The sequence below is a fragment of the Haliotis rufescens genome, unplaced genomic scaffold, assembly GCF_023055435.1.
Source record: "Haliotis rufescens isolate VD_foot unplaced genomic scaffold, xgHalRufe1.0.p SCAF_8, whole genome shotgun sequence".
NCBI lineage: Eukaryota > Metazoa > Mollusca > Gastropoda > Lepetellida > Haliotidae > Haliotis > Haliotis rufescens.
In genome coordinates, this window is record NW_025964372.1 from 24,422,304 (window position 1) to 24,436,169 (window position 13,866).

Sequence of the window (13,866 nt, forward strand, 5' to 3'; positions counted from 1 at the left end):
ATTCAACTGTACCTAAAAATCACCCAGATGTTTCAGTTTAAATTTGTTCTGCATGCTGAAGTCAGTTCCAGTTCCTCTTGTTTAGAGTTATTTCCCCTTCCAAAGTGACCCCTCATGGCCACCAGTAATGGTGTTCGTGTTTTGTTTTCGAATATGTTCACATAAACATACTCTCTACTTGTGTAGGTCAGTTTTTTCTTTTAGTTGGACTGCCTTCTTGGTAAAGTGGATAGGTGTCTGCCTGGAGAGCAGAAAGTCGTGGTTTGACCCCCGACCGGGTCAAACCAAAAGATGTTAAAAGAAGGTATTTGTGGTTACTCTGTAGGAACAGGTCGGCTCGGATTCAGTATGCTGTGTCTGAGTGAGGTATTAATGTTAAACTGTAGCGTGGCATTTCTGAGTGAGCTGGTTGCACTGGAAAACTGGCACTAGTCCGGATTAGTACAAGCAGCTGCACACACACATCCACATGCATGCAGAAAATGATCAGAAACAATGCTTTTTTGTGTCTTCGTGCAAATGAATTCCCAGGGGTTTCTCCAGGAATGTGGAAGAATGCAATCTTGTTAAAAAACTTATGAACGTCAAATTGTGCCATTCATATTCTTATGAACTTCAGTCATGTGACCGGCATCTCTTCCAATGGAAGAGATGCATATTGTGTAAATTTCAAATTAAAAAACAACCCATTATTACATGGTGGTCTGAAGATATAAGGACAAGTAGCTCTGGTAGGCAGTGCACAGAATTTGGGCAAACATATTTGGTTTGTTAAAGGTAGAGAGGGTGTATGCATGTTGTGCACGTGCAGGTCATGATGATAAATTTCACTATGCTCCCATGGACACATATGTTGCTCATACGACTATTAAGATGTCGGTGTGACAAGTCGATGCCAGACTTCTTATCCTAAAGGGGCACATATCCATCGTACTGACTTGTCGTGGACCATCTGCTACCCATTTCTTCAGAATGGTTCGCACATGGGCGGACATCTTACGTGGTCATACAGGGTTAATTGTCAGGTCACACCCCCGAACTTACCAATAAATTAACTGGGTTTTGCTACACATGTATAATCCATTTGGGCTTATTAATTGCCTTGGTGTAAAGAAAGAATTATTGCAATTTCATTAAAATTGCGGGTCATGTCAGAACGACCTTGTGATTTTTGACCGTGCAACCTCAAAAAAACACACACAGGGTATTCCGAACGACAGTTATGGGCTCTATGTCTGTATTCATACAATCTAGACCATCTATTAGCCACTCCAGAATGTTCTTTTGACAGTTTTAAATTTTGTAATCGAGTATATGTCAAAATATGTTTCAAAGTGTAGTCGCCAGTTTGAAACTTGTGCCGTAAAGCTTGATTAAACCGCCTTCTGATTGGCTATTGTCGACTTCTTGTTAGCCATTCATTGGTCGGTCAAAGCTCAAGAAAGGTCGGTCTGACGTGCCCCGTAATGGGATGTCCTCAGATCTTTGTTTAGCGGACTTTATTGTATATTCTCTTGTCAGACTTACTGCAGAGGTTTCACCTACTTTACCGATGAAGCGAAATATGTATTATTGCATCTGCCTTGTTAGTGGCGAAACTCAGCTTCCGGAACTGGACTGCTGTGAAAAGGAAACAGAAATAGCTACCCCATCCGGATAGTCCCACCAATTAGCACTCTGGTCAGACAGGCGAGCAGACCTTTCTTTACCAGCAGGGCTAAGGTTTAGCTTCATTCATGGATGTGGAGTTTGCCACATGGTGTCAGGATGGTTAGTTCCAGTTAGCTCAAAATCCCCCATTTGAGCTTAACTGCAGCCAGTTCTAACACAGGTGTTAATTGGCAGAACAGTGGGGGATTATAGTATAGTCTGTTCCATCTCCTGACCACTGCAGCCACCAGACATAGTGTGTATGAACAATAATAACACGATTTTATTTTTATATATATAGATTTATTTATTTTATGTACACAATTTATAATAGTTTTCAGATGCATAACAACACATGACACTCATGGACACTCGGGTAAATATATAAAGTCAGGAACTCCCTGGGAGGCTGCATCTAGATAAAACATAAGTCCAGTGTCAACATCCCTATCTCTAATACCGTATTCGACGTAATAAGCGCCCAGGGCGCTCTCAAAATTAGAAATAGGGGGCTCTTACTAGAATATTATTTTGGAGTTCAAAGATAAGTTTCGTGGTTCATGCTGACAGCCTGAAATGATTATGTACGACAGATAAATTTTTCCAGGATTTAATTGCCAATAATAAAGGGTGCATATAACACACGAGTGCGTATTATACGCGAATAGGGGAAGGAAGCGGTGCGTATTATACGCGAATAGGGATCGGAAGGGGTGCTAATTGGGATTGTTCACTAGCCAATATATTAGCAAATCTCGACGTGGGCGATTATTAGAGCGGGGCGCTTATTACGTCGAATATGGTACCCTTAATCCTCCCAAATTTCTGTTTTGAGCTAACTGGGAAGACCCCGTCAGGATGGCATAAAACATTACAGACAAAAACACTTTTTTGGTGCCAATCATTGTGTTTTTTACCATTGACATCTTCCTGTTGTGGGCAATAACATGTCTTTTGTTTACTGTCTGTTTTAGTGAAATATACCCGTGCTTGTGGGTTTCAGCAAAGTGGTAAACGCCTGAGACCTGCATCACTTTCCTCTCACATTAAGCTGACACACCGTGATATAACTGGAATAATGTTAAAAGCGGCGTTAAACCAAACTCACTCACTCACACACCCAAATCATTTCAGCATACTTTCCTTTAATCAGACATTATATAAAAAAACTGGAATTATTACATAAACGATCTGAAAATGGGACTTTGCAGAAAATGAGTCCAAATGTTTGGTACCATGTGTCTATGAAATAAATATGTATTAAAGTTTATCATTTGTATTTTTGTGGTACTAAGATACTGTAGTTTTAAAATATAATCAGTAGTCAAAAATGATTTTTCACCCACAAGGTCCCTTATATCTCATGGATATATTGTTGACCATTGTCTCCTCTCTGTTGTAACAATATGTCATTGTCAATACCCAGACCAGAAATCCCTTATTAGCCTGATTATAGTCCTGTTGCCCTCAAACCTGTCTGTAGGTTTTACGCAGGTGGTAAATCACTACAGCCTATTACTTGAGCTGTTCCCTCATATAAAGTGATATTACCGAAATACTGTTTAGATTGGCTCTCACTCACTCACTCACTCACTCACTCACTCACTCACTCACTCACTCACTCAATCAATCAATCAATCAATCACTCACTCACTCACTCACTCACTCACTCACTCACTCACTCACTCACTCACTCACTCACTCACTCACTCACTCACCCACCATGCACTCACTCACTCACTCACTCACCAACCCACTCACCACTCACGAACTCACTCACAAACTCAGGAAAAATACCTTGGGTCAACTCCCACAGGGGAATAACATATGATATTAGGGGAATATTGTAAAATGTAAAATCAACCACACTCACTCACTCACTCATTCTTCTCTGTTACAGCAACTGGTACGTCAGAGTTCGGTGTCATCACTCCAAGAGGAGCAGCAAGGCTCCATCAACCTTAGTATGGAATACAACAAGGAGACGTCAATACTCACGGTACACATGATACAAGCCAGGGATCTTGTACCGCGGGATTTCAGCGGTACGGCGGACCCATATTGCAAAGTTTCCTTACTTCCCGAACAAAGGAGTATATTACAGAGCAAGATTCACAGGAAGACAGTGAACCCCGAATTTGAGGAGGAGTTTGTTTTTGAGGTGTCATCACATAAGTTAGCCATGACAACCCTGGAGGTGCTATTGTATGATTATGACCAGTTCTCCCGGGATGAGTGTATCGGACAAGTGCATGTGCCCCTGGAGTTGGTAGATCTCAGTGAAAAGGTTATATTGTGGAAGGGGATCGTACCTTGCGAGAAAAAGGATGTGAGTAGTGATGACTATTTCGTATAATTTTGTGTGCTTGTTGATACATGTACCCTACATTGCATGTAGATCCGTGACGATCCGGGGTAGAATAGGTCTTCAGCAACCCTGCTTGCTGTAAGAGGCAACTATGCTTGTCGTAAGAGGCGACTAACGGGATCGGGTGGTCAGGCTTGGTTGATGATGGCCATCGTATCCCAATTGCATGGATCGATGCTCATGATGTAAATCACTGGATTGTCTTGACTTGATTATTTACTGACTGCCGTCGTATAGCTGGAATATTGTTGAGTGCGGCTTTAAACAACAAACAACAACAGTGCATGTTTATTTTGAATATTATTTATCATCAATGATCGTGGTTCGATCCCCGGCTGCATCATACGAAAAGACGTTAAAAGATGGTATATGTTGTTACCCTGCCTGGTGCTCAGAATTAAGGGGCTAAAACAAGGACTGGTGGGAGTGGGTATATGTGTCTGTGTGGGTATCCATGTTCAAACTGTGGCATGATATCTCAGTGGGCTAGCACTATAATAACAAGCTTTTACTGGTCTGGACTAGTACATGGAGGCAGTGTCAATCATGTGCATGCACGTCGCTATATAAGTGCAATTATCTTGAACCTGATGTTAAACTCAATTTCACCTCACCAAACCTCTCAGGTGCAACAGCAGTTGCTAAGGGAGGTAGACAAAGTCTCTTTATTTCTGGTCTTGATATTTATAACACATTCTGAAGAATACACATGAATCTTTAAACAGATGTGTTTGGGCTGAAAACGATCAATTGTTTAGCCCCAACAATTAAGAGTGTGTGGAATAGTACACCAGCAGAGTTGAGTGTCATGAAGAGGGGAATATCCGAGGCTGATTATTTTAAAGGAATGGAGAGTTACGAGGATATTCCCAAACTTAAAACACATCCCAACTCTTACAATTTGACAAAACACTCTAAAGAGTGTCCACATGCATCTTTGTAAAGATCAGCTTGCGACAGAGTGTAGCACATGTGCAACTGCATTAGAGAACACAACCAACTGTCCATTCCTACAAAATAATGGAGCACTCAAACAATACGATGAGGTGAGGTGAAATTGGGTTTAACGTCGCATCCAAGATTATTGCACTTATATAGCGACGTGCCTGCACGTGTATGTGTTTGTGTGGCTGCTTGTACTAGTCCGGACTGATGCCGATTTATAGTGCTAGCCCACTGAGATACCATGCCGCAGTTTAACATGAATACCCCACTCAGACACAGTATACTGACTCCGAGCCGGACAGTCCTTGTTTTAGCCCCTTAATGCCAAGCGCCAGACAGGGTAACAACAAGTACCATCTTTTAACGTCTTTTGATCTGACGCGGTAGGGGATCAAACCCTGGACCTTCCGCTCTCCGGGCGAACGCTCTACCACAAGACCATGGAGGCGGTTAACAATATGATGACGTCCATATATATGTCTTAATGCTAATTTTTGTAATATGTATGAGAGTATTGTCAGACAGAGATTAAGCCACTTTACCCTCTGTCCGACATCCAACTAATCCAAGGGGCATTCTGCCCTGACTTTATCACTTGTTTAAGGTCATGAAAAATGCACAGACATTTGGAAAGTTTTCGCACACTCATGGACGATAAATCACCAGCCATCATAAACATTTAAAAGAATCACCAGCCTCAAGAGGTTAATGTTGGGGTGTTATTTTGTCTTTGGGATAAAAAAAATTGTTCTGGAAAATACTGAAAAAAATCAGTTTTACTTGGGTTTAAAAGAAAATTGTTTGTTGAAAAAAGCAACCTCATTAAAATGTTATAAAACCTGAGAGGCAAATAGTAGGTCCATGTATTATAGCAGTGGGATCAACATATTTGGTCCCTAAAAGAATTCTCGGCTCCCCACCTTCTGAACATTCAATGGTCCGTGATTAAACACTGTGACATCATAATATCCATGGCCAGCTGACTTTCTGTATTTTACAAGACAGTGACTGGCCAATGTGACGTTTGCCCTTCACTAGAAATGTAGAAATATATATCTGCATAATGATATACCATATTTACTTGAGTATAGTGCACACTCTTTCTCCAAAAAACACGGGGGTGCATATTACACACGCCAAATGAGTTTTGATGTTTTTTTCCCAAATGCAAAGACATTACCGCAAGCCCCTAACACCAGAAATACCATAAGGAAGAGAATATATGGATGTCAACTTCTTTATTATGAGGAACACAACTTTTCGGAGTATATGCTTACTTCAAGTTGACATCCATATATTCTCTTCCTTATGTGTATCACTTCTAAATGCCTTTCGAAGACCAGAACTGCCATGTCAACAAATCTGTCCTGGAGTATGCAATGTAATCTTGTTATTACACTGTCTGGTTATAAAAGGTGTTCATTGTATATCTGGACTTATATTTGTAACCTATTTCATTAATTTTATTCAAAATTTCTTTCAATATTGTTTAAATTAAATTTTGCCGAAATCGTGTGTGAAGTAATCGGTAGATCGCACAACTCACCATTATTTATAGCAACCACGGTCAGATTACCACTATTGACGCCTTGAAACTAACTTTAGTTGACAGAGAATGGATACATATATCATATATGCCATACTTTGACTTGTTAAAAGTCAAATTTGTTGTAGTTTGACGATTCTATGTCAACATATAGTTCTTGCGATCATGTGTGCGGGAGCCTCAACCGTGACTGGTCAAATTGTTCCATGCGAAAAAAAATATCCAGCAATAGCGATCAGCTGCACCGAAGTGCTACGCTTATGGTTATTATTATTTTAAATATATATATTAAAAGCTGCAACTAAACTTACACGATATTGGAATACATTATTCCTGATAAAAAATTGTTACAGATACATTTTTTTCTGATCATTGCATAAAAATTCTTAAAAGTAAAATCATTGGGTAAGTTTAAACCGCATCACCAGTAGATTCCAAGAAAACCTGTGTACAGCTGATTGCTGTTTCCAGCTTAGTTAATGAGAAATTACACACGGTAATCTTAATCTCTGCATGTAAAACAACGCTAGCAGAACAGAAAATACAATATAAATGATAAATCAACATGTCTCGTGATTTTTATCTCTAATTTCAAATTTGTACTGACCAAGTTTCTTATCACCCTTTCGTTGACCTGAATTCGCTGAAGTGATACGGTGTAATTTTTTTCTGCGTATAATACTTGAAAAAATATTTTTCTCCAAAATGCTGAATACCCTAGAGAGGGATGAGCATTATGCTTGGGTGCACACTATACTCAAGAAAATATGGTACTTGTTTCCACAGTAACATATGATATGATGGTCTTGCTTATATTTACTGGATATATTTACAGATATATCTGTATAATGATAAACTTGTTTCCACAGGAACATGCTATAGGGGATCTGATGGCCTTGCTTATATTTACTGGATATATTTACAGATATATCTGTATAATGATATACTTGTTTCCACAGCAACATGCTATAGGGGATCTGATGTTCTCGCTGTGTTATTTGCCCAGTGCTGAAAGACTTACCATTGTTGTAACCAAAGCCAGGAATCTCCGGCACTCAGAGGAAGGGAAGATAACTCTAGGTAAGTTCCGTGAGGCCATGGAGGTAGCCATATGGCTAGAGTGTTTGCTCATCATGCCAAAGACACACTTTTAATCCCCACATGGGTACAATGTGTCAATCCATTTCGGGTGTTCCGCAACTTATTGCTGGAATACTGCTAAAAACGGTGAAAAAAACACACTCTCTTATTGTAAGATGGGACCGAATTGGATCAGGCTGTTTCTTGGTTCATTACGTGTCATTGTAACCTGGGCGGTGGGGTAGCCTAATGGTTAAAGCCTTGGCTCGTCACGCCGAAGACCCGGGTTTGATTCCCGACATGGGTACAATGTGTGAAGCCTATTTCTGGTGTCCCCCGCCTTGATATTGCTGGAATATTGCTAAAAGCACCGTAAAACCATACTCACTCACTCACTTATTGTACCCTGACAGCAAGTGAGTTAAGCATACATGATTTACCGGTACTAAGTGAAACCCTTGGAAGAACTGTGTTAGAATAGGTCTTCAGGAACCCCTGCTTGCCGTAACAGGCAACTATGCTTGTCGTAAGAGGCGACTAACGGGATCGAGGGGTCTTGGTTGATACTGTAGATCAATGCTCATGATGTCAATCACTGGATTGTCTGGTCCAGACTTGATCATTTACAAACCACCATCTGGAATATTGCTGAGTGTACAGTAAACAACAAACAAATGAAACATTACATGAAGAACTCTGATGTGATATCTTGGTGGTGTCAATGCTATCAATGTTATGTTATCAATGTTGTGTTTAATATATATAACTCTCCCAAGAATGCTCTTATAAGTTCAGGGGCGGTCGGGTAGCCTAGTGGTTAAAGCGTTCGCTTGTCACGCCGAAGACCCGGGTTCGATTCCCGACATGGGTACAATGTGTGAAGCCCATTTCTGGTGTCCCCTGCCGTGATATTGCTGGAATATTGCTAAAAGCGGCGTAAAACCATACTCACTCACTCACTCACTCTTATAAGTTCATTTTACAGGTTATCTGATGTATTCATGAAAAATGGCAATGTTCCTAACCTAAAACCATCATGAGTAAATTCACAAGATTTCGCCTCAGCCATCATATTGATTTGCTACACCTGGCCTGGAACATGTAATTAAGATGTTCAAATAAATGTCATGAAATCTTGCAGTCATCAGCTCCATAATATAATCTTTGAATCTCCTGGAATTCATCATATTTTTTTATCTGCCTTATAATACCATGAATTTCACTTACCATAAAGATGATAATTGTAGTATAACGGACAAAATGTATCAAATCCACAAAATTGGGATGACTATCGATGTCACTTTGTGCTGTTGCAATGTGTTTGTTATCAACACTATTGCCTTACAAATTACTTTTTACATTGCCCCACCATATGATTTAGACTTTTGGGCTATGGTATGAAGAGGTTGAAAACAAAATGATATATTTATCTAGATACAAAATGAAATGAATTTGAACTCAGTTGAAAATATCAGTTGAACCATAATACAAGCAAAGATGCAAAAATTGTCACATTTCCTGTCAAACACACCAGTTTTATTATTCTACTTTCACTGGATCTTGGGTAAATTAGATCATAAAACAAGCCATTACATGATCTGGCCCCGCGATGACATTTACTTTCAAACATTATCACTGCAATATTTCTTGTAAAAAGTTTGCGTTTCTTTGAACTTTATTGAAATTGTTTTTTCTCCTGAAATTTAAAAAAATATATTGTCATAAATGTGAAGGTCATTTTTATTATCTTTCCGATATGTCAGTTTAGAGTGATAGCATCTTGTCAAGACACCCGTCAGCTGCAGGCCTGTGATTGAGTGGCAGATATTAACATCATGAAATTGACAACATGAAATTACACTGAAATGATAATGAAGTGTTATATGAGAATAGACGTCACACACAGTTCTTAAATAAAAAAACACTATAATTTGTCCTTTGTAATTGAAATAAAATTATTACAGTCATTAAAATCGTTTCTGTCAGTGTGAAATTTGTAAAAACTAACATGTAAAATTTGGAAATTCCTTTGTTTGTTTGTTGTAAATTAATGCCGCACTCAGCAATATTCTTGCTATCTCAGGGCTGTCTGTTAATAATTTAAATAAGTTTGGAACAGACAATTCAGTGAATGACATGAGCTTTGATATACCATATTCGACATAATAAGCGCCCAGGGCGCTCTCAAAATTAGAAATGGGGTCGGCACTTATTGGAATATTATTTTGGTGAAAAAAAACAGAGTTGAAAGATACATTTCATGGTTTATGCTGACGGCCTGAACTGTTTATATACGACAGATATATTTTTCCAGAATTTAATTGCCCATAATTAAGGGTGCATATAACACACGAGTGCGTATGAAATAAGTCGTATGTACATTGATCAATCGGAAGGAGTGCTAATTGGGATTGTTCACTTGCCAATATATTAGCAAATATTGCGGTGGGCGCTTATTAGAGCGGGGCGCTTATTACATCGAATACGGTATTTGGGATGGGTTGCCATGCATCTACCAAGTCAGAGACCCTGACCACCCGATCCCGTTAGTTTCTTCTTACGACAAGCATAGTTGCCTTTTATGGGAAGCATGGGTTGCTGAAGACCAATTTTAACACGGATCTTCACGGGTGAAACCCCTTTGTGTCTGGTGAACATTAGGATCATGCCCCCCTTTCATGTTCCAGACTTCCAGGCTACCTTAATTTGATGGCGCTAATTTGATAAATGTTAATAGGAAAAGATGGAAAGTGTTTCCAGTTTGGAAATTATGATTTTTGGGTCGGATAGGTGGGCATTTTCATCCATTATGTGTGCCAGAATACAATGATCATAGGTGCGGGGTGGGGTGGGGGTGTTTTGGGGAGGGGCTGTTGTTGGTTGGTTGGGTATGGATAAACAATATGGGTAGGAAGCAGATGTCATAAAATATATAAAATGCTTTCAAGATTTTTTTTTTTTTGTTCTTTGAGATTTTTGTTCTTTGGTTTTGTAAGTGAAAATAAAAAGAAGAATGTCTGGTCTCCTATAAATAGAACTTGAATTTATTTTACTGGGATGTTTCTGTTATCAAGTTTTAAAATATGCACTCAAAGACGGTGTTTCATTTCAGCATTTCAGTCTCTGCCAAACATAATTTGAGATCATTTCTATTATGAAAACCATTGTTACTGAATAAAACAACCTTGCAATACAGATTTAGTTTTTCTCAAAATGTTCAATTTTTAAGGCCTCGATCTCAGTCTACATTGCATAAGGGGTCTGTGGGATAGCTTAGTGGTTGTAGTGTTCATTCTTCACACTATATTGCTGAAATATTGCTAAAATCTTGTAAAACCCGATTCACTCTGAGTGTGCCTCAGCTCTTACAACCCTGTACACATGACCCCTATAATGTAATTATAAAGCAGATGGTGCCAATCTTATTTTTATTAGTTCAATTTATAGCCTTGAAATATTTCAAGAGACTATTTTGGCCACAAATTGACAGATAATATGACTAATAATAATTATTTGATTATCAATGTCAGGTTTTTACGATTAGGCACAACCATGTCAAAATCAATATCTTGCGCAAGAAAATAAATCTTTTTTCTTAGGGATACAGCGTTTTTATCTGGTATTTATCATTCATTTATTGTACATATCAATAGATTTGTTTGCATGTATCTAGGATGTTTCTCATTTATGAGATTCAGATATCGTAAATCTGTACATGCTCCATTTCTCATTCGATTCAGATACCGTAAATCTATCATCCTCAATTTCTCATTAGATACAGATACCGTAAATCCATCATGCTCCATTTGTCATAAGATTAAGATACCGTAAATCTGTACATGCTCCATTTGTCATTAGATTCAGATACCGTAAATCCGTACATGCTCCATTTCTCATTAGATTCAGATACCGTAAATCTGTACATGCTCCATTTCTCATTAGATTCAGATACCGTAAATCCGTACATGCTCCATTTCTCATTAGATTCAGATACCGTAAATCTGTACATGCTCCATTTGTCATTAGATTCAGATACCGTAAATCCGTACATGCTCCATTTCTCATTAGATTCAGATACCGTGAATCTGTACATGCTCCATTTCTCATTAGATTCAGATACCGTAAATCTGTACATGCTCCATTTGTCATTAGATTAAGATACCGTAAATCCATCAAGCTCCAATTCTCATTAGATTCAGAGACTGTAAATCCGTACATGCTCCATTTGTCATTAGATTCAGATACCGTAAATCCATACATGCTCCATTAGATTCAGATACCGTAAATCCATACATGCTCCATTTGTCATTAGATTCAGATACCGTAAATCCATACATGCTCCATTAGATTCAGATACCGTAAATCTGTACATGCTCCATTTGTCATTAGATTCAGATACCGTAAATCCGTACATGCTCCATTAGATTCAGATACCGTAAATCCGTACATGCTCCATTTCTCATTAGATTCAGGTACCGTAAATCCATACATACTCCTAGATCATGTACATTCTACAAAAATACAAAATAATAATTCTTGATCAGCCATGACTGTTCCTATTCCACCCCATGAGAAGGTAGAGCTTGATATTCAACATGGCCACTACTGCAACCATATTGTAAATGCCATTTCTTCTTATTGCTCAGCCATATTTGCAAGTAGCATTAAGAATTTGATATGCAGAATTATGAGTATATAATGGAAGGAAGAGAATTTATAGATGTCAACTTCTTTATTATGAGGAACGCAACATTTCTGAGTATATGCTTACTCCATCAGGTGAATGAAAGCCATGAGGCAGAGAGCATATATATGTACATGTAAGGACAACAAAATTAATAAGATAACAAAAGGTGGAAAATAACAAAAGGTAGAAACTAACAAGGGAAGCCAACAGATGACTGTCGCTGATAGGTGATTAGCAATAGACAATGGAAGCCAACACTTTACAGTAATTAGCACTGATAGTATGGAAGCCAGTATATACTGTGTTTTTATGTATACTCTGTAACCCTGTTTATAACATCTCCTGTAAAACCTCTGGGTTGATGATGCTGAAATTGTATGCCTGTGATCCTAAATTTTGCTCATACTGATTTTAGATATTGCTGTCATCCTAAAAATGTACTTTTCACCTACAGCTTTTCATTTCGGCATGTATCATTGTGACATATTGTTTCGTATTTAAAGGTCTCTGGAAATATCTTAAAGGCTCTAATCTCTGGCTTCTTCCCAGCTGTCTAACACTGTCTGCTGGGGCTTACTATCTGCCATGAGTCGATTTGCACGAGACAAGAGACTGGGCTACCATCTGTAATGACAGCGTACATAAACTTTGAGGCAATACCTGTACGCATTTCTTGACACTGATTGGTTACCCGTGATCTTTAAAGATTTTGATATTACAAAGGTTAATTAATTTCTCCAACTTAAATTAACAGACAAAAAGAATAGTGGAAGCTCATCAGATGTCATTATTTGGAAATACCCCTGACGGTTATATCCCTACAGTGAAAGTTTTTTCGGATTTCGGATTGCGTGATTAATATGATTGCTACTCCCTTGTCATCCATGTTTCCCGGTACATTGTATAATTCTACACCTGTGTATTTGTCATCATTCACTTGATGCTGAGTTAATGAATTTATTACATGTATAATTTGTGGTAGCAGCACTCAGATTACCTGACGAAGGTTCCCATTTTGCGTTTCTTGTGTCTAGGGTAATTACTCCACTGGTTTGAATTGGGGTGAAATTTGTATGTTATGTAATATGCATGTGACAGCGCAGCAAGAGAGGAATGATCGGCTGAGTTACAAAAAAAGATTCATCAAAGGATTAACAGAAAATATGTTAATGGATTAATCACTGTGTAGGTTTACTAAAGCTGACGGAATACGACCATATCTTGGTGTGAAGTGCCAATTTAAAACAACATACTTTGTTCAAAGGATTAGCCGATAATATGTTGATTGATTGCTCATTGTTATCTAACTCCATGGATGTTTTTAAAGAACTGTGGACATCATGAACATTGTTGTCATGTGTGCTATCTCAGCTGACCAATGAGACTTAATACCTACGTGAAACACCTGAAACAATCTACTGTGGACCAACATTAATATCCAGTTCTAATATCCAGAATACTATATATATTCTAAAATATTTGATGGTTACAGTGAGTGAGTGAGTATGGTTTTATACCACTTTTAGCAATATTCCAGCAATATCACGGCGGGGGATACCAGAAAAAGGCTTCACACATTGTACTCATGTC

The 13,866-nt window shown here is 38.5% G+C and overlaps 1 protein-coding gene across 3 annotated transcripts in view; it reads left to right on the forward strand.

Annotated features, from left to right (window-relative positions):
• The window catches only part of LOC124139292 (synaptotagmin-5-like), a 103,042-nt gene that overhangs the window by 73,995 nt on the left and 15,181 nt on the right, over nt 1-13,866 (forward strand). For all 3 annotated transcript variants that reach the window (XR_006861755.2, XM_046506253.2, XM_046506254.2), the window contains exons 4-5: nt 3,551-3,979; nt 7,469-7,589. Coding sequence is in view for 2 of the 3 variants with exons in the window: in XM_046506253.2 (XP_046362209.1) it covers nt 3,551-3,979; nt 7,469-7,589 (550 nt within the window). In the remaining variant the exon portion in view is untranslated. The remainder of the gene's footprint in view (nt 1-3,550; nt 3,980-7,468; nt 7,590-13,866) is intronic.